General features: G+C 37.7%; 14 protein-coding genes and 1 non-coding gene across 15 annotated transcripts; 7 read left to right on the top strand and 8 right to left on the bottom strand. All coding sequences in view use genetic code 12, as the record gives it.

Moving 5' to 3' along the window:
- Positions 1-2,124, bottom strand: DEHA2F21384g (DEHA2F21384p; the record flags this gene model as incomplete). Its single annotated transcript, XM_002770824.1, has 1 exon — positions 1-2,124. The coding sequence occupies one exon, from the start codon at positions 2,122-2,124 to the stop codon at positions 1-3; it is 2,124 nt and encodes a 707-aa protein (XP_002770870.1).
- Positions 2,125-2,359: 235 nt separating this feature from the next.
- On the top strand, positions 2,360-3,649 carry DEHA2F21362g (DEHA2F21362p; the record flags this gene model as incomplete). Its single annotated transcript, XM_002770823.1, has 1 exon — positions 2,360-3,649. The coding sequence occupies one exon, from the start codon at positions 2,360-2,362 to the stop codon at positions 3,647-3,649; it is 1,290 nt and encodes a 429-aa protein (XP_002770869.1).
- A 302-nt stretch (positions 3,650-3,951) lies between these two features.
- DEHA2F21340g (DEHA2F21340p) lies at positions 3,952-4,839 on the bottom strand (the record flags this gene model as incomplete). Its single annotated transcript, XM_002770822.1, has 1 exon — positions 3,952-4,839. The coding sequence occupies one exon, from the start codon at positions 4,837-4,839 to the stop codon at positions 3,952-3,954; it is 888 nt and encodes a 295-aa protein (XP_002770868.1).
- Positions 4,840-5,164: 325 nt separating this feature from the next.
- Positions 5,165-6,907, top strand: DEHA2F21318g (DEHA2F21318p; the record flags this gene model as incomplete). Its single annotated transcript, XM_002770821.1, has 1 exon — positions 5,165-6,907. The coding sequence occupies one exon, from the start codon at positions 5,165-5,167 to the stop codon at positions 6,905-6,907; it is 1,743 nt and encodes a 580-aa protein (XP_002770867.1).
- A 171-nt stretch (positions 6,908-7,078) lies between these two features.
- On the bottom strand, positions 7,079-7,130 carry SCR1. Its single transcript, XR_003013370.1, has one exon.
- Positions 7,131-7,307: 177 nt separating this feature from the next.
- DEHA2F21274g (DEHA2F21274p) lies at positions 7,308-7,919 on the top strand (the record flags this gene model as incomplete). Its single annotated transcript, XM_002770820.1, has 1 exon — positions 7,308-7,919. One exon carries the CDS (start codon positions 7,308-7,310, stop codon positions 7,917-7,919), a length of 612 nt encoding a protein of 203 aa, XP_002770866.1.
- A 149-nt stretch (positions 7,920-8,068) lies between these two features.
- DEHA2F21252g (DEHA2F21252p) lies at positions 8,069-8,362 on the bottom strand (the record flags this gene model as incomplete). The annotated part of the gene is made up of 1 exon (XM_461273.1): positions 8,069-8,362. The coding sequence occupies one exon, from the start codon at positions 8,360-8,362 to the stop codon at positions 8,069-8,071; it is 294 nt and encodes a 97-aa protein (XP_461273.1).
- Positions 8,363-8,616: 254 nt separating this feature from the next.
- On the bottom strand, positions 8,617-10,224 carry DEHA2F21230g (DEHA2F21230p; the record flags this gene model as incomplete). The annotated part of the gene is made up of 1 exon (XM_002770819.1): positions 8,617-10,224. The coding sequence occupies one exon, from the start codon at positions 10,222-10,224 to the stop codon at positions 8,617-8,619; it is 1,608 nt and encodes a 535-aa protein (XP_002770865.1).
- Positions 10,225-10,697: 473 nt separating this feature from the next.
- DEHA2F21208g (DEHA2F21208p) lies at positions 10,698-13,838 on the top strand (the record flags this gene model as incomplete). The annotated part of the gene is made up of 1 exon (XM_461271.1): positions 10,698-13,838. The coding sequence occupies one exon, from the start codon at positions 10,698-10,700 to the stop codon at positions 13,836-13,838; it is 3,141 nt and encodes a 1,046-aa protein (XP_461271.1).
- A 59-nt stretch (positions 13,839-13,897) lies between these two features.
- On the bottom strand, positions 13,898-14,653 carry DEHA2F21186g (DEHA2F21186p; the record flags this gene model as incomplete). Its single annotated transcript, XM_461270.1, has 1 exon — positions 13,898-14,653. The coding sequence occupies one exon, from the start codon at positions 14,651-14,653 to the stop codon at positions 13,898-13,900; it is 756 nt and encodes a 251-aa protein (XP_461270.2).
- A 1,278-nt stretch (positions 14,654-15,931) lies between these two features.
- Positions 15,932-17,539, top strand: DEHA2F21164g (DEHA2F21164p; the record flags this gene model as incomplete). Its single annotated transcript, XM_461269.1, has 1 exon — positions 15,932-17,539. One exon carries the CDS (start codon positions 15,932-15,934, stop codon positions 17,537-17,539), a length of 1,608 nt encoding a protein of 535 aa, XP_461269.2.
- Positions 17,540-17,886: 347 nt separating this feature from the next.
- On the top strand, positions 17,887-19,413 carry DEHA2F21142g (DEHA2F21142p; the record flags this gene model as incomplete). The annotated part of the gene is made up of 1 exon (XM_461268.1): positions 17,887-19,413. The coding sequence occupies one exon, from the start codon at positions 17,887-17,889 to the stop codon at positions 19,411-19,413; it is 1,527 nt and encodes a 508-aa protein (XP_461268.2).
- A 158-nt stretch (positions 19,414-19,571) lies between these two features.
- On the bottom strand, positions 19,572-20,792 carry DEHA2F21120g (DEHA2F21120p; the record flags this gene model as incomplete). Its single annotated transcript, XM_461267.1, has 1 exon — positions 19,572-20,792. One exon carries the CDS (start codon positions 20,790-20,792, stop codon positions 19,572-19,574), a length of 1,221 nt encoding a protein of 406 aa, XP_461267.1.
- Positions 20,793-21,187: 395 nt separating this feature from the next.
- On the bottom strand, positions 21,188-22,777 carry DEHA2F21098g (DEHA2F21098p; the record flags this gene model as incomplete). Its single annotated transcript, XM_002770818.1, has 1 exon — positions 21,188-22,777. The coding sequence occupies one exon, from the start codon at positions 22,775-22,777 to the stop codon at positions 21,188-21,190; it is 1,590 nt and encodes a 529-aa protein (XP_002770864.1).
- Positions 22,778-22,972: 195 nt separating this feature from the next.
- DEHA2F21076g (DEHA2F21076p) lies at positions 22,973-25,306 on the top strand (the record flags this gene model as incomplete). Its single annotated transcript, XM_461266.1, has 1 exon — positions 22,973-25,306. The coding sequence occupies one exon, from the start codon at positions 22,973-22,975 to the stop codon at positions 25,304-25,306; it is 2,334 nt and encodes a 777-aa protein (XP_461266.2).
- Between the last annotated feature and the right edge of the window lie 8 nt (positions 25,307-25,314).

Raw genomic sequence — 25,314 nt, 5'->3', positions numbered from 1 at the left:
TTAAACATTAGTTTTAGAAGCAGATTCAGATTCAGATTCTGCTGGAGGGGCACTTGATTCAAGTTCAGTGGTTACTCCGGACTCTGGCTCAGTAGAATCACGAACTTTTCTAACGGCTTCAAGGTTCTTTTGGTAAATGGCTTCTTTCCCGGCATCCTTTGCAGTAGTCTCGATACCGAAAACTCTATAAAGTAATTCGTGGGTATCTTTCTTATTGACCATTAAGTTGACGTTAGTTTTACCCTTCCATAATGGTAAGAATAAATCTTCTAAGTTATCACCTTCTCTCTTAACAGTCAAGAAAACACAACCTTCTTCCATTTCATCTAATCTAGATGAAAATTCGGGATCTATAGCTAATTCTTTTATAGCTTGAATTTTTGGGAAAGCTTCTTGGAATAATAACTCTAATAATTTCAAATTACAAGTCAAATGTCTCTTATCACCCAAGAATGATTTAATAGTATGCAATGATTCGTTTTGCACTCTCCAAGGACAATTACCTGTATCATTTCTCTGGGAGACAAATAACTTGATACCAGCATGAATGACCTTCAATTTCTGTTCTTCAATAGTCAAAATGTCTTTCAATATAGACGAAACGTAGTAAATAGTTCTCAATGGCTCACCGGTTGCATTTCTAACCAATGTAGAATCACGAGGGAAGCTTTCCTTGAAATCATAGAATGGCCAACATTTAGCTAATTGAGGATGGTCAGGATCTAAGAAAATGAATGGTTCTTCGTTTGCATCCCTTGGTAATTTTTCCCTTCTTTGTGGTTGTGGTTTATCAGTAGTTTCCACTGTATTGGATTGCTCATCAATCTTTTGTTTTTTAGAACCTTCATCTTTCTCATCTTCAGCTATTCTCTTCGCACCTTCTGGATCTGTCTTTTCAAGAACAGCAATGAAGAATCCACCAGTGTTTTGTAAATGTGGGTAAACTCTAATACAATTTTCTAAACTAAATGTATCAGCTTCTTCTTGAGTTGGAGGGAAAACAGTATCAGCAACATCTTCAGCACCTTTTTCTCTAACTTGCATATCTTTGCCGTAAACCTTCCAGTCACTCACACCATTACGTCTGACCAAACCAGGTAATTCATTATCACAGTTGACTAACTTGATTTGGTTTCCCCATTTTCTTAGCGCAGCCGCAACTACAGCCTCGTTTTCAACTGGAGATAAAGAACAGGTTGAGTACACCAATCTACCACCCTTCCTCAACAACTGCAATCCTCTGTTTAATATATTTATTTGTAATGAATGTAAACCTAATGCATTTCCAACAGTGAAATCTTTCCATACGTTAACATTCTTTCTCATAGTACCATCCCCGGAACATGGAACGTCACACAAGATTCTGTCGAATTTCAAGTATTCGCTAGCATTGTTTAATCTGATTCTTGGGAACAATTGTGCATCGTGGTTCACAACCATAAAGTTTGGAGAATTCAAACGTTTCACTTGATGGACCAACATATGCGATCTCTTATAATCGGAGTCATTGGCCAAGACAAATCCAGTAGCTAACTTGTTATCATCATCAGCATGTAATGCCTCCACCATTTGAGCGGTCTTGGAACCTGGTGCAGCACACATGTCAAAAACAGCGTGGTGTGGCTTAATGTCCATCAATAATGGTGGAATCATCGAAACCGCTTCCTGTCTGGAAATGTTTCCAACTTCAGTTTCGATAACCAAGAAACGTTGCGTCTTCGCAAACTCTTCGTTCTTTCTAATTACTGCCTTAGAGACATCTATTTGCCATCCAAGCTCATTTGGGTAGTACGATAAGTTCCTTGGGGTTAACTTGACCCCTTCAAACTCAGCATCTTGCAACTTGGAAACGTGATTCTGGATGAAGTTTTCTTTGATTTCGTTTGCATGTGCCCTCGATCCGGTGATTCTAAATGTCAATGGCAAGTTCTCTTGACAATGCTTCTTGAAAGTATCCCATTCTTCCTCTGGAATGATGTTCATAGCCTTGTAGTACGTTTCCCATTTCTCACTCTCCCTCACAGCTTCAGTCCACGATGATTCTCTGTCATGGACTTCCGAACGCTTTCCAAAGTTCTTTTTGTTGTTTCCTCCTTTATTTTTTCTGAAGTTCCTTTTACCCATCCCTAAAATATTGTTGATTACTGTCTTCAAATAGGACATTCAATGCTAGTCTTAATCGTTCTATCAAAATTTTTCAGATGTTTCCAGTCTAAGGCTACAAACCGAGCGATGGATTTTTAGAAATGTATCACGTGATACAAACAACTGTCATCTTGTGAATTAGGGACTCTAGGTATATAATAACGGTAGTTTTTTTGTAGTATAAATTCAATCATCGATAATTGACGCTAGAGTAATGACAATACCCTCGAATAAGAGGCTTGGATACAGCGCGGTAAGTAATTTGTTCGAAAGTGTTTTTTTTGCTTTTATAGCGATATATTTTGGGGCGGGTAGAATACTAACAAATGTGAAGGTAGGAGCATGTCTAGGTGTTTCGATTTATAAAAAATTTGACTTCAGGACGTCGAATGGATACATAAAACCAATCGGTATAGATTTGAATCCATATTATGTCGTAAACGGTTACTATAATACGTTAGCATCATCAATAACGTCGATTCTGTCGTTCAATTTTAAACTCGTTAATCTTTGTTTGATAGGAATCTTTTTGTTGACGAATTTTGTGATATGGGTTGTTTTTGGGAGGTTGACGAGCAATGAGATACGAAATTTGAAGGACAAGATAAGTTATACGGCGTGGGAATTTTGTTTGGGGTTTTTGATATTTTATTACAGCACCATCAGGAACGATGAAATTGCCACCAACGATTTACTGGTGAGACACGAGTTGTTGAAGTACGGGGGATTGTTCTTGTGTGTGTTCTTGTTGAAATGTTTCCATTATTTGAGTGTTGGCCGTGTGTACACGACGGCTAGTAATGTACATGATGCTACAACTTTGAAATTTCAATATCTTCGGTTTTCCATTGGATTAGCAGTGCTAAATTTGGTTGATGTTATGTTAATAAACAAATACTTCCAGGAGGTTGTTTCGAGTTACTCTGGGAACTCGAAGGTGTCTTTTAAAGATAATATATTAATTACCATCTTTGGGTTCGAAATCTTGCATATATTCCCTTTAATCATATTGACAACAGTTAAGTATGCATTAAACTGTTTCGAGCTTTTCAAATTTGGAACATTGGATAATTTAGAGTTTGATTCATCAAATGCTGAATCCGTTAAATGGGATGATACAAAGTTGAAAATTATATATACATGTGAGTTTCTAGTAAACTTGATAAGATTTGGAATAGGATGCATTTTTTCGATACTATTTATGTATTTCTATACATTTCCGTTCCATATCTTGCCATCATCCTATTTGAGCTTAAGGCTTCTAGTTTTGAAAGCAAGGTGTTTACTTGATTTCAGAATGAAGAATTTTCAAATGCAAAAATTGATTACTCCCCGTAAGGTGGGAAGCTTTGAAAAGTGTATAATATGTTTTGATGATTTATCCCATGGTTTGCTTGATGATGTGAGAGTACTCAAGAATTGTTCTCACCAATTTCACTACAACTGTTTGAAAAATTGGGTTAACTATTCAAGCACATGCCCTATCTGCCGTAAGAAGCTATAGTTCGCATGTTGTTATTTATTACTTATTTATTTATTATTTATTTGTTTATTATTTATTTGTACGGTGTTACTGGTTTTGGTAGTAATGGATATTACTAATTTAATTCTCTTCATTTAAAAGTTGGCTGTTATTATTGAAAGGTATATATATATATATAGGCGGCGATTTAATTGAATATTTACTATACTTTTTTAAAAACTGTTTCATAACACATAATTGAGAACTGAATTATTTACTTTCCTAAAAGCATTCTATTTTTCTCGTACTTGACTTTTTACAGAGTTGCTAGTTGCATTGAGTACTCAGAAATAGGCATTATTCGAATTGCCATTTGTGATCCCAGCCGTTAAAGTATCGATATCCGGTTCTTCATTAGTAAGCTTCGTTAACTCATCGATATGCTGGTGATGTCCTATTTGCTCTTCATTAGGATCATTGATAAAATCTTCGTATCCATATCCTTCATCTTTATGATTTGGATCTGTATTCCTTTCTTCATGTTTTATTTCCTTATCATGTCCGTTCAAACCACCATTGCCCGCTTCATTTTCTTGTCCATTTGATTCGTAATGATTGAAAAATGATTCGGGCGATCCTATTGAACTATCAGAGGATGAGTTCGAACCTAATATTCCATTATTGTTTGCCTCATGTCCGGTGATCTGATGCAGATTTGGTTCCTGTGTCCCCATATATTGATGGTTGTCGATATCTTCCTGCTTGAGTCCGTGAAGGTGTTCCCGCAACGAAGACCCCGCCGGAGAATGCTCATCCTGAGTATTAGAAGTGGTATGTGATAAAGGTTCTGTAACAGATGCAGCTTTCCGTTGTCTCTTCGAGGGTTTAGTTTCATTCCGTTCTTGCTTTAACGCTTGTTGTTCCCTATACTTGGCCAAGTAAATCTTCAACACTTCTGCATAATTCTCAAACCCCAAGTCATGCATCGAGTACAATATGTCTTCTCCATTAATCGTTTTACGCTTCTCTTTGAGGCATTTATCACTCGCTTCACTAGTAACAAATGAAATAAATTCAGAGACACATTCTTGCATGCATTCCTTTGCATCTTTCGAAACCTTGGCAGTCTGGGGAAGCGTATTCTTCATAAGACGAGCTACGTTGGCTATCGGTAACCAACGATCTTGCTCTCTTAATTCCACTTCGTGTGGATTTATATTGTTTGGGTCCATATTGATAATTTCAATACTGGAGTATTGTTCAGGGCGTTCTAGACTATTTTAAAACTGTACTATCCTTAGAACTTATATTCAGTCTCAGCTCAAATTTGTTATGTATTTACGTTGATGACTATTATCTTAACGATTAATGGCTAAATTTCAAATGACTAAGTAACTATATATCCAGCGTAAAAATTGAGCTAAAATCCTTATAGCGGAAGTTCGATAGCTACGCACTTTGGGGCGTAAATTAAATCACGATATGGATATGGCTAAGCGTAGGTAACAATACATAGTAGGAAATAAAACTATATAAGACCGATAAAATAAGAATACCATGGGCTCTGAAAATGAAGAGGTGAAACGTGGTAGAAGTGATGCTGATCTCTTGAATAAATCGACTACAGGTGCGTCTTTCCTAATGTTGACTCAATTGTTCACAAAGATGTTGACATTTCTATTGAACCAGTTATTGATTCGGTTGATTTCTCCTAGGGTGTTTGGAATATCGGCGTATTTGGAGTTCATTGTGTCAATGGTGCTATTCTTTAGTAGAGAGGGTGAAAGACTTTCAATCCAAAGAACTAGAGATATTAGTTCGGAGAACGATAATGATACGAAGCGTATAACTGATAAATACGTCGACGGGACTCCCGTAGGCACTTTACAAAGTATTATTAATTTTGGATATATCCCATTGGTGGTAGGTGGCCCGTTATCGATTGCGATTCTTGTATGGCAGTACCAGTCGCAGAATTTTCAAGACTCCTTATTGACGTTGCCATATTATAGGGTTACCGTATTGCTCGTGTGGTTGCTGATGATGCTAGAACTTGTAGCGGAACCATTGTACGCGATAAATCAATTTCAATTGAATTTTAGGAAAAGATCAAAGTATGAAAGTGTTGGTGTCTTTGGAAGATGCATTATTACATTCGCGGTAATTGCTATCGTGCAGAGGACTTCGAGGGCATCAAATTTAGAATATGATGGCCTCGCGGTTGTTGCATTTGCGGCTGGTCAATTTGGATATTCGTTTTTAATCTTCCTTCAATACCAATTGAACTTTGCTACGGAAAATCAAATAAAACCGCCAGAAGAACAGAATTCACTTTTGATTCGGAAGATAAGTACCCAACTGGAAGATAGATACTACTATTTTGACACAAAAATATTTGCTATTTGGAGGAGTTTATTTATACTGATGATCTTCAAACACTTTTTGACAGAAGGAGACAAATTGTTGATCAATTATTTGTGCACAGTAGAGCAACAAGGTACATATGCGGTTGTTTGTAATTACGGGTCCATAATTGCAAGGTTGGTGTTTCAGCCAATCGAAGAATCATTAAGGTTACTATTTACTAGAATGCTTTCAACCAAGTCAAAGGAAAATATAAGAAAATCTTACGATATTATGCAATACTTGGGGATATTCTATTTGAATTTGTCTTTGTTGATTGGTATTGCTGGATATTCTAATGCGGCATATTTCCTCCTGATATTGCTAGGAGGAAAAGCATCTAAATGGGCCAACACAGGGATTTTTGATATATTCCCACAGTACATTGTATATATCCCGTTTTTGGCTTTTAATGGTATATTGGAAGCGTTCTTCAATAGCGTGGCCGACGGAAGTGACATAAGGAGATTTTCCATATTCATGTCCTTGCTGACCATCATTGTCTTATGTTCACTGTATGCATTTATTACCCATTTTGAGTTAGGATTAAGTGGACTCATCTTAGCAAACGCCTTAAACATGGCCCTAAGAATAGGTTACTGTTCTATTTATATCAAATCTTTTTACTCCAAAAATGGGCTTGAAATCGCTTACACGAATGTTTTGAAGAGAATTGGCGGTTCACTTGTTATGTTTATTATCGTAGCATCTTGCCAATACGTTATCTTAGACAATAATATTAAAAGTAGTTCTATCACAGATGTCATCAAAAGTGCTTGTCTATGTTTGATCTACCTAATATTTATGATCTACTCAGATCGGAACATTTTGAAGGACCCATTCTTGGAATTAAAGAATAGACTTCTAGCTAAAAAGAAACCATCTAAACAGGATTAAAATCTAATAGAATCTGTAAATAGCTGCAAATTAATATAAAGCATATTCGCATTAAACAATAACGATAATGTTAATCAACGAGCGATAATAATAAAAAAAATTGGAGTCGACACACAAGATACTTATAACTCCTTACCAAAGCCAGCCAAGTGCCATCCGCTTCGCCTCTCTACGGGTAGCGTGCTGTGCTGAATTGCTTCCCTCCAGCGATATTGCCACTCATTGCTGAAACTTGAAGAATTGATTACTCAAATTCACAAGTTTGCGACCGCAGAGATCGAACCGGACACTTAAACTGTAATAAAGAATCAAAAGTACACAATCTGCGCGCTTCTGCCATACGCCATCACAGCATAGAAAAATGAAAAAAAGTGAGATATGTTCGGTCTGATATGTTTATATGCAAGAACATGGAGAGAACAAGATGAGCCTGAAAGATCTGACTATTATTTATGACTCCTGGGGAGGTTCAGTAAAGCTTATGTCGATAGTAGAATTACTGAAGAGTGTGGATACACTCGCAAAAATCATAAACCAAAAAAATCACGAGTTGGAGGAATTGAAAAAAGGGTATGATTCTAAGCTTCATGAAATTAACAAATACATTAGAATACTACAAGAACAAGAAGGTATTAAGGTGGACGGTGAGATACCAGAAGAAATATTGAGACAGAAGATAAACAATGTAATCAAATGCAGCAAATGCGATCATGAAGTATGGAATATCAACAGCGATAATGAATTCATAATTATACCCAAGCAGAAATTACAGTATCTTCTCGGCAAGGAAAGTGATAAAAGATTGCTGGATGGGTTGGGTGAGCTAACTTTACAGAAAGACTCAGTCACGGATACGAATTCGGAGATACGACCAAGTCCTAAGGGATATTCAAGTCCTAAAGGGTATAAGAAGCAATATCATACTAAGTCGAAGAAAATATGTTCGTACTGTTCCAAACCAGGTCATTCTAGAGCACATTGTTTGATTCGGTTGGCAACTCCTACGAAATAAATACCAATCGTGTAGTATTTTGAATAATTAATTTAGAACGGTATATTTATAAACTATAATACATTACATAACCAACGTAAATTAACTCAACTTATTTTGCTGATTGGACCATAGCTTCTATAATTGAATGTTAGTATATGTGAGTGGAATTAAGACAATAATAATAATTTAAACGTACCTCTTCTTGATGCATCTTGCAATAATGTACAATCAACAGAATTCGAATTCATATGGACATAACGAACAGTGGAACCTCTTATAAACAAATTCTTAACAGATTGTAAGTGTGGATATTTGGATTCATTGACACATGAGATATTGTCTAATTTCAAGTTCAAATACTGGTCTACTGACTTTAAAATGCCCTTAATTTCTATATCATTTTTTAACTCAACGGTCACTTCTTGATCAACAAGAGTTTTAAAAAAACTGAAGAATAACATTAACCTCCGGAGTTTTTATATATTAGATGGAAGGAATCCTTTACTTTTAATATTGTATAGGTGTAATGAATTTGCCTGATCGGAGGTGGTGTAGATTTTCAAAAACTGCATTTTGAGGAAACATCAAAAAGGTTCAACATTACGTAAGCGAATACCAAAAATATACTTTCACTACCATGGCTTTTATAAGTTGGTCTACATGATGCTATAAAGAGATGTTGCATGTAATGATGTAAAAAATTAAGTTAAGAGGCCTAACAATGTATTCTAACTGGTTTTTCAACTTTTAATTCCTTTTGAAGTATAGACAATTCTTTTTGAAATTCAACAAAACTATCATCCTCTACTTGATTGAAGCTTGAGTTGTCTGTACCTTGGGATCTACATGCTGACATAGGCATTCCAGTTCGGTGCACTTCTATTTCCTTTTCGTAAGATTTTGCTTTCTTAGATTTTGACTTTTTAGGCTTCTTGGGCGTCTTGGCAGACTCAAGGTTCAAATTGAATTCTGTCTGGTAAGGGAACAGATCGAATATCGAATCGAAAGATTCTTGTTTGGCTTGAATGATGGGAGGAAATAGATCGTCATCGATAAATTCATCTTCCCAATTATACAATTCTTGTTTTACGCCTTGGTTTTGATACGTTCTTAATGCACGTAATTTTTCAATATTATCTGCTTTAAGCTTCTCTTTTTTCTTTCTTCCTCTCTTGGACGGTTTCTGCAACTCCAAAAGATTGTATTTAGTTTTTATCAGTGATATTTCTCTGTTAGACTTATTTTTGGATTTGTCGTCTAGTGACAACTCGTCTGCGTTGGATGATGAGCTTGAATTTGAACCACTGGCGTGTTCTCTTTGATTATTAGAATTTAACGCCTTCAAGTTTCTTCTTGCCATTTGATAATTTGATGGGGACCGGCCTCTTACAACTAGTGGTTGGGTTTCTGTACTAGCTAAAACTGCGTATTTACCATCATCTAGTAGTCCCAATAACTCGACTTTTAAAATGAAGTGTCTATTAACCATGGAAGATTTTCGATAGTTTATTGATGTAGAAAATTGAATACGTTCGTATCTTGCAACAGTGGCTATTCTACCCTCTGGGTATGTACTTAAAATTGATGTATCCATGCACTTTTGTAGAGTAGCATTATCGAGATAGAACATCCGATTGTATTGATCAATTTTGTCCCCATTACGAATATTGGAAGCCTGCTTGATAATTGAATGAGATGGTAGATATCCTGAAATGGCTGGGAAAACGGGAGGCAGGTATTGTGGACCCCTGTCCCGCTTAGCTGTGTGCTGAATGAGGTTCACAACAGATTCATCCTCTGAACATCGTGAAACCAATCTTAGAGCAAAACAACTGATATTTTCAAGCTCTCCAAGATCGTTAATAATATGAAACTTTTCATTGAAGAAAGTTTCAGGGTTAATTCCCTCGAATTCAAAGCAGCTAACTAATGTGAAATAGTTGCGCTTGTACCCGATCCATTCCCCACCATGATTCTCAAATCCTCTATCGATTCTGGCGTTAACAAAAGGGAAGACATTTTCATTAGTAGAAGTTATAAATATGGGTCTATATAACGTTGTGTTTTCAAATGATGGGCCAACTTTGAACTGTAACCCCGATCTTGGTGCAACTTTTCTTTTCTTAACCACACCCCCATTTCCCCCATTGTTCGATCGGTGGGGTTCAGGAAAGCCACTGTACTGTTCAGTATTATCGCCACTAAAATTTTCATCTGTCCTTTCACTTGGTTTAGCCTTAACTTGTTGCTTATCAGGTTTTTTGGAAGACCACGATGAAGTCTTAGTCTTGACCTTATTCTTCGAATTTTTTGGTCTTCCCATGATTCAAATTTATTTTTTCTGATGACCGATACGAATATAATGTGGAATTCTTTTCAATGCTTAGGTTTCCTATTCAATAGGCTTATTTTCTAATCTTGTATAAATTATAGTTGAAACTTTTACCCGCTGAATCTGCAATTTGATTTTGGGGCATAAACCGATTTTTTGCAATCCACAAACGGAACATTTTATGGAACATCTCCTATTACTCGTATATTGAGCTCAATTGAAATTTTTTGAGTCATATATGAATATTATATCCTTTTATCCTTTCAATACCACCATATTACATTTTTCCCGACACGCTGAACCTCTTGTTGGACCCACATTGGTGCTTATGCCTAGTTCTAGTGATATCATAGATACGATTCCGGTTATCGCACGACTCATCTAATGAGATTTTTTTTCAGACTGGGACATAAATACTACTAAGGATAAAGATCTTAAGTAGAGTAAACAAGAGACTATTCAAGATGGGTAAGAAGGCTATTGATGCACGTATTCCATCGCTTATACGTAATGGGGTACAAGAAAAGGAAAGAAGCTTTTTCTTCATTGTGGGTGATAAAGCCCGTAATCAGTTGCCAAATTTGCACTATTTAATGATGTCAGCCGATTTGAAAATGAACAAGTCTGTTTTATGGGCATACAAGAAGAAGTTATTAGGCTTTACATCACACAGACAGAAGAGAGAGACTAAGATAAAAAAAGATATCAAAAGGGGAGTAAGAGAGGTAAATGACCAGGATCCATTCGAAGCCTTTATTTCCAATCAGCATATTAGATATGTATACTATAAAGAAACCGAAAAAATCTTGGGTAATACCTATGGTATGTGTATTTTGCAAGATTTCGAAGCTATCACACCTAATTTATTAGCCAGGACTATAGAAACTGTTGAAGGTGGTGGATTAGTAGTAATTTTGTTGAAGTCGATGGCTTCATTGAAGCAGTTATACACCATGACAATGGACATCCATTCACGTTACAGAACCGAAGCTCACGATGATGTTGTTGCAAGATTCAATGAAAGATTTTTATTGTCCTTAGGTTCATGTGAAAATTGTTTGGTTGTAGATGATGAACTAAATGTTTTACCTATCTCTGGAGGTAAACACGTTAAGCAATTACCTGCCAAGGACGATGAAGATTTATCACCTAATGCCAGAGAATTGAAAGAATTGAAGGAAAGCTTGGCTGATGTCCAACCAGCAGGTGCCTTAGTTGGATTATCTAAAACAGTAAATCAAGCTCAATCCATTTTAACATTTATTGATGTTATTTCAGAAAAGACATTAAGAAGCACGGTAGCATTAACTGCAGGCAGAGGTCGTGGTAAGTCTGCAGCTTTAGGTATTGCTATTGCTGCCGCTGTTTCTCATGGTTACTCTAATATTTTCGTTACATCTCCTTCTCCAGAGAATTTGAAGACTTTGTTTGAATTTGTTTTCAAGGGATTTGATGCCTTAGGATATACCGAGCATATGGATTATGATATTATCCAATCAACTAACCCATCATTTAATAAGGCTATTGTTAGAGTTGACATTAAGCGTGGTCACCGTCAGACTATTCAATATATTTCACCAAATGATAACCATGTATTAGGCCAGGCCGAATTAGTTATTATTGATGAAGCTGCAGCTATCCCATTACCGGTTGTGAAAAAGTTAATGGGCCCATACTTGATTTTCATGGCTTCTACTATTAATGGTTACGAAGGTACAGGTAGATCGTTGTCTTTGAAATTGATTCAGCAATTACGTACCGAATCCAATAGTAACAAGAGAAATGACGATACCGCCGTTGTATCAAGAGATAACAAATCTAATTTTGATTCTGTTACATCTGGAAGAGACTTGCGTGAAGTAGTGTTAGATGAACCAATCAGATATGCCCCAGGAGATCCAGTTGAGAAATGGTTGAATAAGTTATTGTGCTTAGACGTTTCATTATCCAGAAATTCTAAATTTGCTACTAAAGGTTGTCCACACCCCTCTCAATGTAACTTATTTTACGTGAACAGAGATACATTGTTCTCGTATCATCCTGTCTCTGAAGCGTTCTTGCAAAAAATGATGGCTTTGTATGTTGCATCGCATTACAAAAATTCTCCTAATGATTTGCAATTGATGAGTGATGCCCCTGCTCATCAATTATTCGTCTTATTGCCTCCAATTGAAGAAGGCGACAATAGAATTCCAGATCCATTATGTGTTATCCAGCTTGCATTAGAAGGTGAGATTTCGAAAGAGAGTGTTCGTAAATCGTTATCTCGTGGTCAGAGGGCTGGAGGTGATTTAATTCCTTGGTTAATCTCTCAACAGTTTCAAGATGAAGAGTTCGCGTCGTTATCTGGTGCCAGAGTTGTAAGAATTGCTACAAATCCAGAATACGCTGGAATGGGTTATGGTTCAAGAGCTCTAGAATTATTACAAGATTATTACGAAGGAAAATTCACAGATATTAGTGAATCATCTGAAATCAATGACCATACTATTACCAGAGTTACAGATAAAGAATTGGCTAATGCCTCGTTGAAAGACGAAATCAAATTGAGAGATGCCAAATCATTGCCACCGTTATTGTTAAAATTATCTGAAAAGCCACCTTACTTTTTGCATTATTTAGGTGTATCATTTGGATTAACTCCACAATTGCAAAAGTTCTGGAAAAGATCTGGGTTCGTTCCTGTTTATTTAAGACAAACTGCTAATGATTTGACAGGTGAGCATACTTCTGTCATGATAAACGTTTTGCAGAATCGTGAAAAGACATGGTTACAGGAATTTTCGAAGGACTTCCACAAGCGTTTCTTACAGTTATTGTCATATGAGTTCAAGAAATTTCCGGCTGTTCAAGCCTTAAATATTATCGAGGCAACAGAAGCGGGTGAGAATCACGAAGATAAAATTAAGAGATTAACAAGAAACGATTTAGATAACATTTTATCTCCTTTCGACTTGAAGAGGTTAGATTCATACGCTAATAACTTGTTAGATTATCATGTTATTGTGGATATGTTACCATTGATTTCCCATTTGTATTTTTCGAAGAAAACAGGTAGTGACGTAAATTTATCATCTGTCCAAGCAGCTATTTTATTGGCTATTGGGTTACAACATAAAGACTTGGATCATATATCAAAGGAATTAAACTTACCATCCAATCAATCAATGGCAATGTTCGCTAAAATTGTCCGTAAATTTTCGACTTATTTCAGAAATATATTAAGTAAGTCTATTGAAGATTCTATGCCCCAATATGAAGATGAGGCTGTTAAGGCAATGGAAGGCGAATCAGAACTCGTTGATTATGATAAGATAGAACAGGATATGCAAGATGATTTAGAAGAGGCTGGTGATGAAGCCATGCAAGAATTAAAGGCGAAACAAAAGGAATTTATTAATGCCATTAATTTAGATAAATACGCAATTGCTGATGATGCAGACTGGCAAGCTGCCGGTAAATCGGTCGCTAAGGCTGTTAATGGCAAAGGTGTAGTTAGTGTTAAGAATAAGAATTCTAAAAGACAAAAAGGTGAAAATGCTACCGATATTTATGAATCCGAAATGAAGAGTGCAAACAAAAAGCCTAAGAAGTCCAAGAAATAAATTGTATAATAGTTAATATGTATTTCCTGTCTATATATTAAAAAATATCTATAAATCATTCATTCCAATTTATCTAATATTATTTTTAAGGGCAAGTCTATCAAATCGTGTAGAGATAAATCTTCATTCTGGATATCGTAAAGTTCTAGGTCGTCTTTAGCATGAGAGTTTAACTTTAAATTCACATCTTCTTTTTCAAATAGATGTCTGTGACTTTTAATATACTCAGGCCAGACCATTCTACTAAAATACTCCGGTGGATCGACCCAAAACCCACCTACTGTATTGTATCCTGCCCTTGACTCTCTTCTTGTTTTCAATGTTTCATATTTTGCGTGGAAGAATAACCGGATGTCAAATAAGCTGGAAATTTTATCATCATGATATAACATGAATCCATCAACGAATACGATAACCTTATCATTTAGTACATGCTTGTATGAATTGATCACATATGAAAAATGGTTTATTTCTTCTCTTGATAATTGTAGATCAGCCTCATCTTCTAAAGAGTCTATTTGTGCAGTCAGGGTTTTGTTTGACTTAAGTCCGTTGATATAGTCAGCGAATTTTTCAAAATCGATTGCATCCGAACAATCCCAATTTTGCTCATTTGTCTTGGGATCAACAGGTATTTCATCATCAGGGAAGTAGAAATCATCTAAATGCACTACCTTCGATCCCTTAAATAGTTTATGGAGTGCCTTAGCCGTAGTACTCTTCCCAGAAGACGATGGTCCACTCAAGGCAATTAAAACAAGTTTGGTATTATTAATAGGTATCGAACTTTGTTGAAAATTACCATTATGGGTCATAGCTTCGTATAATTGATTTCTTTTGCTCTACAGTGTTGAAATAGGTAATGACTCCAAGGCAATTATTGTTTTAATCCCCAACTTTATTTGAGTAACATCGCACCAAAATGCCTACATAGAGTAATATACGTTTCTCTGCCAATAATGGCTCGACAACTTACTACCATACTACGAGATGATCATTTATTATTATGATTACAACTGAGTTGATTGCCAACAACTTTATTCTCAATAAGCTTTGGTGTAGACTTGATATGTTCTTGGAATGATACTATAAACCTGAAAATGAAGTCGAATCCGTGGCTACTTCAAAATAGCCCAACCATTTCTCTTTCTGAAATACTACGACCCGTCACTTCCTAAATACTAACAAGGACATTTCCTCTTATTATATATCAATACCCATGCGATTGTTTGCGTCAACCTAGGCCACAAATAGATGCGAAGCGTAATATTTGCACCCTCTATATTTTTTAGATTCCTAATACAGTATACTTTTATATGATCCAGACTCCAATGGCTTGGTCCTATCTTGCGGACTTAAAAGGTTCTCCTTATTCTGTAAACAGTAACAAGTGCGATAATTAACAAATACGATGGGATAATCTGTAAGAAGCTGTTACTTCAAGCACGCAGTCTTTGCTACTTATATTTAGTATTATACCGATGTAAGGAGCTATTGTAGTCTAGGTGTTTATTCCGTAAATCTAGCTACATGAACCCAATTCGTACCTATTTTCTATACCTAATATGGTCAAAAGCACATATGACGAACGATGCTTTCCTGCAAAATACGCTTGAGAATTAATAACATTTCCTAATTAGGAAATTGTTCAATCTTCCATATAATTTGATAATGGATCTGGCAAAGAGTACCATTTTCAGTCTACTATAAGTAATTTTGGAAATTATATTGTTAAATATATATATGATGGATAGAAGGGAAAAGTTTTTTTTGTGAAAAATAGGGAGGTAGGGAACAACCTAAAATTTAAGTATTTTGGCACTCTTAAAAGGTATATCAACTAGGTCAAACATTAGGTCAAAGTATTGAGCTAAGTACTAAGAAATTGCAAACTAACGAACAAAAAAGTCTCTAGAAGGTTATAGAAATCAACCGAATTATACACCTATCTAAGTGTTGGGAAGATTTGAAGTTGTATTCAGATAATAATTCAACTCCGTCTAAGATATCCAACTACATTTTTACGATTAACATCTTCGCTTGTTATTATATGTATAAAAAAACCTGCCAAATTGTTATCTCTAGTTAACCTAATGAGTACACCACTGGCCGATGAGAGACTTGTGTCCCATTCAGGTTCACCAAACCGATCGCATAATCTCAAGGAGCTCCAACTTTCTACCGACTCGACTCTATCGCGAAGTGGAACCAACAATAGTTCAAATCAAGAAACAGAGTCAGATGGAGACAATCGAAAGGAGAATAACAATGGCTCGCAAAAGAGTTCCCCAACGGACCAAAAGATCTTGTCAAATTTAAAGGGTTTCAACATTGATCGTTCAGCTTACAAACATTATGGTCATCAGTCACTGCTTCACGGAGATGCACTTGACAAAATCATCACAGAAGCTAAAGTATCTACAAGAAGGAAGAGCATGGATGAGATTTCGCATACTGCTCAACCAGATGTGAAGGAAACTAAACATGCCAATTCTATACGTTGGGATGCCAATAACAGGATACTCATTGATCAAAAAATTTCTCAAATTTTAGGCATACCTTCTCAAGCAATCGATGAAGAGTCAATATGGCCTTACAGCGCAGAGACTTTAAATGAAATATTGAGATACAAAAGTGAACAGGAGAGGACAAAACAAGAAACTATTAAAAATAATTTCGGAGAAACTGCCATTGAGTTATTGAAGTTAGCTAAATCTTTAAATGTCAGTGGAGACTTAATTCCTTTCCTCTTTGTTAGTAATACGACGATTGAAGAATTAAAATCTAAAATTAATGAATTGAAATCAGATCCTAACGACATGATAAATAAAATCAGCAAACTTGTCAACACCCCGGTGCACTACAATCATGATCAAACTACCCCATCTACCAACAATGGCAAAAGAAGGTATTCTGAAAGTCGACTTTTACCATCTTTTTCAGAAACTGCAGAGAGCATAAAATCTGCTAATAGTGCTGATGCTTCTCCAGCAAGATCTCCTAATAAACTGCCCACTAGTGCTGAATTTTCTTTTGGTGAAGCTAATGAAAAGGAAAAAGGATCTCCTTCTAGCCAGAACGATAGACCAGTTATGTTACCAGTGCCTGCTTCCAGTTATCTGCCACATCACCAACCCCAACCTCAAAATGGTGTATACACCATGTTCTACACACCGGGTCCCCAAAGCTCGTCGGTCCCTCCACCTCAACAATCCCAGAATGAACAAACTCAGGAAAATGGCTCATCTACTGCTACAACGGTGTTAGGCTCGCCCTATTCACTGAAATATCCACCAGTCATGTATCCGCAACACCAGAATTATCGTGCCGTTTCTGGGCCAGGCTACGTACCACAACAACATCCATATCCTTATTATATGGCCTCATCCCCATCCAATGGGCCACCATCCCACCAGTATTTGATGCATCCATCTGGAGCTCCACCATCTGGTTTGATGCAACCAATTCAACCTAGTCAAGTTGCATACCACTCCCCTGAAATTGAAACCAGAAGGAGCAACAGTGCAAAACATCTGCAGAAAGATGAAGAAACTGCTGCTGGCCATCTTCACAACAAAAGACACAAGGTTTCTTCAGCCGCAAAAACTTCCAGCATTAATTTCATGATCACAACTCCAAAGAATCCACCTGCTAAGAAATATAATAATACGCATAAAGATTCCAGTAAGGACGGTAAATAATATTGCACCCATTTTCAGTCTAATTCTGTATTTTGCCTCATTTTCCCTTGATACCCAAAAATATACATATATTACTTAACTATAATACAAGTTTTGAATAAATCGAATTAATTATTGTACAAGTATAAAACATAATGTAGATATCCTGAGCCTCGGACGGTTGTTACGTAGAAATGTAGCGCCGCTTAAAATTTTCATTCTCTTGTATGTAAGAAAATTTCAGGTTAGACTTTATAATTCGATGCGAATATGGGTTGTATGGTCGATGAGATACATATACCAAGAAGAATATTAGGTAAATAAAAAACCTTAAGTCAATACTCCGTGTCAGAAATGCCCCAATAAATATGAACAAGGATATAGAAAAACAAATCCCTTCAAATACGGGATCTGAGAGGCATATTTTGAAAATTGATGAGAATAAGCTGAATAAAGAGGAAAGCTTAGAAATAGGGAAGGGCAGAGAGATACGATACTCTATTCTTACCAAAGCAGAGAAGTATGGGATATCAGTACTATTAAGCTCGAATGGTATATGGTCCAGTGTGTCACTGTCAATTTTTTTCCCGGCCTTACCGTCTTTGACAAGGGAATTCGACATTACTCAAGATGTAGCGAACTTGTCGATTGTGGGATACTTGATATTTCAGGGAATTTCACCTACCATATTAGCATTCTTTTCTGACACTTACGGCAGAAGACCATGTATTTTATTTTGTGTGATAGGTTACCTTGCAGTATGCATAGCTCTTTCGCAGACAAATGTATTTTGGTTGATGGGGGTACTAAGGTGTGCTCAGGCTGCCGCTATTGCACCTATGGTTGCAATATCTACAGGATCTGTAGGAGACTTTAGCAAAATATCAGAGAGAGGTAAATTTGTGGGGTTAGTACAAGGAATTCAACTAGTGGGACAGGGGTTTGGCGCAGTAATAGGGGCTGCTCTTATCAATAGCTATAGCTGGAGAGGAATATTCGTATTTTTGGCAATCGGTAGTGGAAGTGTGGCCATTATTAGTTTTATTATATTACCAGAAACTAATAGGGCTATAGTAGGAAATATGTCTGTTCCAGCTAAAAGAATGATTAATAAACTGCCTATCGCTTCACTCCCCTGCTTCAAAGCGAGATTGACCAATGATACTGAAACTTTGCTTACACGTAATTTATCATTTAGTCTGATACTTGTACCGTTCAAAATAATCATCAGAAAAGAGGTATTGGTAGCCTTGATTCCTGCTGGGTTCCAATATACCGTGTGGACGATGACTCTTACGTCTCTTTCAACAACTCTAGAAACGAAATACAAGTACTCAATGATACACATTGGAATATGTTATATTCCTTCTGGTATTGCAACAGTAATGGGATCAATAGTTGCAGGAAGAGTATTAGATTGGAATTATAAAAGAAGAAAAACTGCACACGATGCTAAATACGCTCATTTGGACGATAATGAAAGACCTATGTTTAATATCAGGAAAGTAAGATTGGAACTCTGCGTATTTACCACAGTATCGTTAATTTGTTTTTCAATTATATTTGGATGGTGTTTGCAATATAGGGTTAACATTGCACCAATATTAATAGCGGCATTTGTAATTTCGTTCTGCAGTGTCGCACAATTATCTGCAATAACTACCTTACTTGTTGATATGTATCCTGGTCAAGCATCGGCCCTGACCAGCTGTGTTAACTTTGTCAGATGTATCCTAGCTGCGGTTGGTATTGGTGTTTTGCAGAATATGGTTAACGCCATGGGCGAAGGAGGGACATACACATTAATGGCAGGCTTCTGCTTGATAGCTGAAGCTGTGCTTTATTATACTGCATATCTTGCCAGGAAGAAACTGGAAGAGACAAGCATAAATTAGAATATAGAATTGTATTTGGAATAACATACAAGTGATTTTAAATCGAAATTAATAACCATAGACAAGGATAAACTATATATAACTTTATAAATATAGGCATTATTAAATAATAATAACAATAATAAATAACAGTAATAAATTATGTACTAGCAGCATGCCTATTGAGATGCACATTGGACACCTGGGCCGGCACCACCTTCTTCGTCATCAGAATCATAAGCATCACGTCTTCCAGCAGATTGATGCTTACGTGGGTCAACATCGACCAATTCACATTCATCAACCTCAGTACCCTTTGGAATGGTAACCTTAGCCTTTGGAGGTAAAATAGCTTCTAATTCCTTCAATTTTGCTTCAGTAGCAAAGTTGTTCTTTGGGAACTTAACGGTGAATTTAACAAACATATGACCGTTGCCACCGTGTCTGTAGATTGGCATACCTTGGTTTTCAATTACCTTGGTAACACCTGGGGCAATAACTTCACCTGGGGTGATTGGGATCTTGATGTAGTCGCCAGAAACGTGCTTGAAGGCAAGTTCACCACCAGTCAAGGCAGTGGCTAAATCCACTTCAGCTTCGTAGTACAAGTCGTTAGCCTTTCTGGTGAACTTTTCGTGTTGCTTTTCGTCAACAACAAACACGACATCACCAGGAGTGACACCTGGTTCTTGGTCACCTTCACCGCTGAATACGATTCTTTGGCCATCCTTCATACCAGGATCAATGTGGACTTGTAATATCTTACGTTCAGTTTGAGTCTTCTTACCCTTACACGCGGTACAACGGTCCTTAGCGTCACAGATGTCACCAGAACCTTGACAAGCGTCACAAACGGTTTGGAATCTTTGTATCATAGGACCCATTTGTCTTGTGACAAACTTCATACCTTGACCGTGACAAGAAGAACACTGCTTGATCTTACCTTCTTTACCACCACGACCTTCACATGTCTTACACAATATAGTCTTGTTCAATGCCAATTTCGCAGTTCTACCCTTGTACAACTCTTCTAAGGTACAACTGATCGAGTGCTTGATGTCCTTGCCTCTAGCTGGTCCACGGGAAGCTCCGCCACCCATACCGCCAAATCCTCCTCCGAAGAATTGCGAAAAGATGTCTTCTGCTCCCATACCGCCGCCCATACCACCGGCACCTGATAACCCTTCTTCACCATAGCTATCATACACTTCTCTCTTCTGTTCATCCGAAAGAATCTCGTAAGCATGTGAGAGTTCCTTGAACTTTTCAGCGGCTTCTGGTGATGGATTCTTATCTGGATGATATTTCAATGCAGCCTTTCTATAAGCTTTCTTTAATTCGGTATCTCCAGCTGATGGCGACACACCTAATTGATCGTAAAACTTTGTTTCCTTAACCATTTTCTATACCCTATAATTCTATCAAACAATCTTATTAATACAACTACTTGAAAAATGAATATTTTCCAAACCTAACTTATTAATCAAAATTTTCGTCTATATATTAGTTAAATAGAACTGTTGGCGAAAGCGAGTATTTGAATTTTTTTTATCTTTGGAAAATTCTTTAACGTTCCATTTTGTGTAAACGATGAAGTTGATTTCTTTTTGATTTTGTGTTAACCTCCCCATGCATATGAAAGACTACAATATATTGTCGATACTAGTTAATCGTATATAGGATAAAGAGGGCGTGATGGAGTGGTGGATGGTGGAGTGAATGGCAAGGATGGCGTGGATGGCGTGAGATGGGTTGATTGTAAGTGTAAGTGATTGTAGTGTAGGCCGAGATAATACTAACCGGCGTGTTCAACGACTTCGCTGACCAACCTACCGTTTTTGACGGAGTGCTTAAACTGTTCAGGGATGGCGAGCTCTTCAAAGTCTTCGTTCTTCAATACGTTGACGTTCAAGGAGGTAGCACAACTGGTGTAGATCTGGACATCGGCATCGATACTCTGTTGCGACAAGTATATGCTACCCTCGTCCGACTTGTCGACACTGATCATGGCGACGGTTCCGACGACTTGCAAGCCGAACTTGAAGGACTTGATGAAGTCGATACCCGAGATCAACGAGTCCACAACGACACCGGTTTTGGTGGTTTCCGACACCGAGATGGCGTTGGCCTTGCCCTTGACCTGGACAGTGATACCGCTGCAATTGCCAATGAAGACCGATTGTTGCATTTCGGCCTCAACCACGAGCGGTTGCTGCGATGGGACATCGGCTTCGGTGAAGTTTTCGATGATCCATTTGGTGCCATCGACCAATTCCATCTTGGCAGGCTTTTTCTTTGGCTCCGCGAGATTCAGACTCGACGATAAGCTCGAAGGCTTTTTGGGTGGTGTAGGCTTCTTGGACACCGGTGGGGCCGCTTGTCTCAATGATGGATTCTTGTGGGTCATTTCGGACTTTTCGACCTTCTTGAGACCAGACGTGATGTTTTCACCCCTGTTTAAGTCAGCGAAAACAGCATTCATACCACCAGCTGGCGCAGACGACTGGGAATTTTGCGAGTTATCGGTATCAAAGATCCCGGCCGGAGGAGGAGGTGGTGGTGGTGGTGGGGCACCTCCACTTGGAGCACCAACACCCTTAGCACTAGCTAACACGTCACCTAATGGTTTACCATTGCCATTGTTCCACGATGGACCCGTGGTATGGAATTCCTTCACATACACCTTTAATGCTTCAAAAATGTTCAAGAATTGGCTCACCCATGTAACGTGTCTTTGGTCTTTCTCCTTGTATTCCTTCATGACCCTATTGGACCAGAAATGCGAACTGTCCTTAAATTCTGGGATCAACGACATCGGCGTATCACCCACAACCCATCCTAAAACCGGAGCCCCTTCACATATGGTACATAAATGGTTGTAAAACTGCGATCCCCTATTAGAATCCTTGACCTGGTTGATCTGTTCGATCTTCTCGTTAATTGGCTTCAAAACCTCCATAAATGCCGGATCCGACATCTCAGGCTTCTTACTCTTGGCCACAATGCTCAAAAACTGTAATTGATCCTGGAATGCCTGTTCGAATGTCTCTGCTGCCTTTCCCACTAAATCGTCAATCGCTTGCGAGCTCTTCACAAATGGAATAATGCTTTTCTCAATGAAATGTTTGAACTCAACAACTGACTTAGGCACCGTTTCTTCCTGCTCGCCGCCTTCGACCGCCTTAGCTTCATTCTTTTGCACCGATTGTCCTGCCGCCGCTGCTCCTTGACCCTGACCAACCGATCTCATAGATTGTCCGTCTGATCTATTATCAGTTTGAAAGATACTGATATCTTCTAATCTAGATGTAGCTGCCTCCAACCTTTTGAGCATTGTAACAATGTTATATCCTTGAACATTGAATTGATTTTCTTCCGACGACATTGTATTTTGTTGATTTTTTATTGCTATAACCACTATATGTTTATGTCAATTTACCAAATGCTTCCTTATAGATCGTGTCATTTTAACGTCCGCGCACGACACTTTTGGCCAACTTCATTCTCTGTAAGAGTTCATTGTAAACTATTATCAGTAGGAAAGAAAGTGTCATATATTAGTTGAAAAGTCAGGGTTGTGATGAGTTCAAATAGTTCTGCTAACAAGCCACGAGAAGAGGAGTTTCCACCGCAAAAAATATACCCTTTAAAGGATTTTGAAGCGCCTGCTGAGCCAGAGCCATTCTACCATAATTATCAACAAGGAGTACCAATTGCATTGGATATCGGCACGTCGTCGTTTAAGGTAGGATTAACTAATGCTAATGTACCGAATAATGTGTTCCCAGCCGTTGTAGCTCGGTATAGGGATCGTAAGGCGTTGAAAACGTTGACGATTGTTGGGAACGATGTATATAGAGATCAGTCGCTCAGATCGTCACTGAGGACGCCATACGACGGTCCGCTCGTCACAAACTGGGATTACGTGGAGTGTATGCTTGATTATTCTTTTGAGCACTTGGGGGTCCACAGTGACAACGGGAGATTGAATAATCCGGTGATTATGACCGAGCCAGTGGCCTGTCCAATGAGCCAGAGAAAAAATATGTACGAATTGCTTTTTGAAGCGTACCAGGCACCAAAGGTGACGTTTGGAATTGATTCGTTGTTTTCGTATTACGCCAATTCTGCCACCAATACCGCCAACGGGGTTGTCATCGGCACGGGGCACGAACTGACCCACGTTATTCCTGTTTCTCAAGGTAAGGGAATATTGCTGCAGACAAAAAGAATAGATTGGGGTGGTGATCAGTCGCTGCAGTTTATTCAAAGGTTATTGTCATTGAAGTATCCGTACTTCCCCACAAAGTTAACGTCTCAGAACACCACCAATATATTTTACGATCATTGTTACGTCCTGAAAGACTACCAAGAAGAATTATCAAACTATCTTAATATGGACTTCTTAAACGAACACGATGTTGTTCTTCAGGCGCCAGTAGACGTCTCAGTGCCAGCAGAAAAAAAGAAGTCCGCCGAAGAGTTGGCAAAACAAACCCAAAAAAGAAGAGAACAGGGTAAGAGGTTGCAAGAACAAGCCCAGCAGAAAAGAGTCGAAAAGCTCGTGCAAAAAGAACAAGAATTAGAATATTATACAAATATCAAGCTGGAATTTGAAAGTACATCGCCCAAGGAAGTTCAACAAAAATTGGAGGCAGAAGGGTTTGAAGACTTGAATGATTTTAACAAATATGTTACAAACTTGGATAAATCTTTGAAAAGAACTCGTAATCAAGATATTGGTGATAACCAAGATGAAGGGGATGAGCCAGGTAACTCGTGGCCTCTAGTTGATATTCCTGATGACCAATTATCAGAAGATCAAATTAAAGAAAAGAGAAAACAAAGACTTATGAAGGCTAATTTCGATGCGCGTGAACGTGCAAAGGAAATTAAAAGACAAGAAGAGGAATCGTTAGCCAAATTTGAGAAGGAACAAGAAGAATGGCGTGAAAGGGATTTGGAAGATTGGTGTACTGTGAAGAGACAAGAGCTAGGTCAAATATACGGTAGAATGAAAGAGAGGACTAAATTATTGAACTCTATGAAAGATAGGAAGTCAATGGCAGCTCAACAACGTATGAAAAATATTGCCGACTTAGCAAACGATGAAACTGGATCAACTTCGAGCGCATCAAGAAAAAGACGTCGTAATGCAAATAGCACAATAGATAATGATCCAAATGATACTTTTGGAGCTAACGATGATGACTGGAGTGTTTATAGGGATATCAGTAATGCTACTTTAGAAGAAGAGCAAGAAGAAGATAATGCAGCAATACTCAAATTAGAAGAACAATTATTGAAATATGATCCAAACTTTCATCATGAAGATACACTTGCAGCTTCACAAACATTTGATTGGAAGAATCTGACGTTACATAAATTCATTCATGGTCCTCGTCAAAACATTACTATATCTATGCAAACTGAAATCTCTGACCCCGATGAACTAGCCAACCACCCAGAAATAATCAAGAAGAATCACCAATTGCATTTTAATATCGAAAGAATACGAGTCCCAGAAATTTTATTTCAACCAAGTATTGCTGGTCTTGACCAAGCGGGAGTTGCTGAACTACTGAGCGATTTACTCTATAGGAGGTTAGATGGTAACTTCTCCTCTAATGGGCAATCCCATAGTATGATTCAAGATGTTTTTATTACCGGAGGTCTTGCAAAGTTACCAAATTTTGTGGAAAGAACCACCAAAGATTTTACAGCATTTTTGCCTGTAGGGGCTCCTTTAAAGGTCCGTAAAGCAAAGGACCCAATCTTAGATGCTTGGAAAGGTATGCAAAAATGGAGTCAAAGCGAAGAATGTGAAAGCAGTTATGTTTCTAAAGAAGAGTATGAAGAACTTGGACCAGAATATATAAAGGAACACGGTTTGGGTAATGCTTGTTTAATGTAATACAGGTC

This window comes from Debaryomyces hansenii (assembly GCF_000006445.2).
Source record: "Debaryomyces hansenii CBS767 chromosome F complete sequence".
NCBI classification, from domain to species: Eukaryota; Fungi; Ascomycota; class Pichiomycetes; order Serinales; family Debaryomycetaceae; genus Debaryomyces; species Debaryomyces hansenii.
This window is presented reverse-complemented; position numbering and strand designations above follow the sequence as displayed.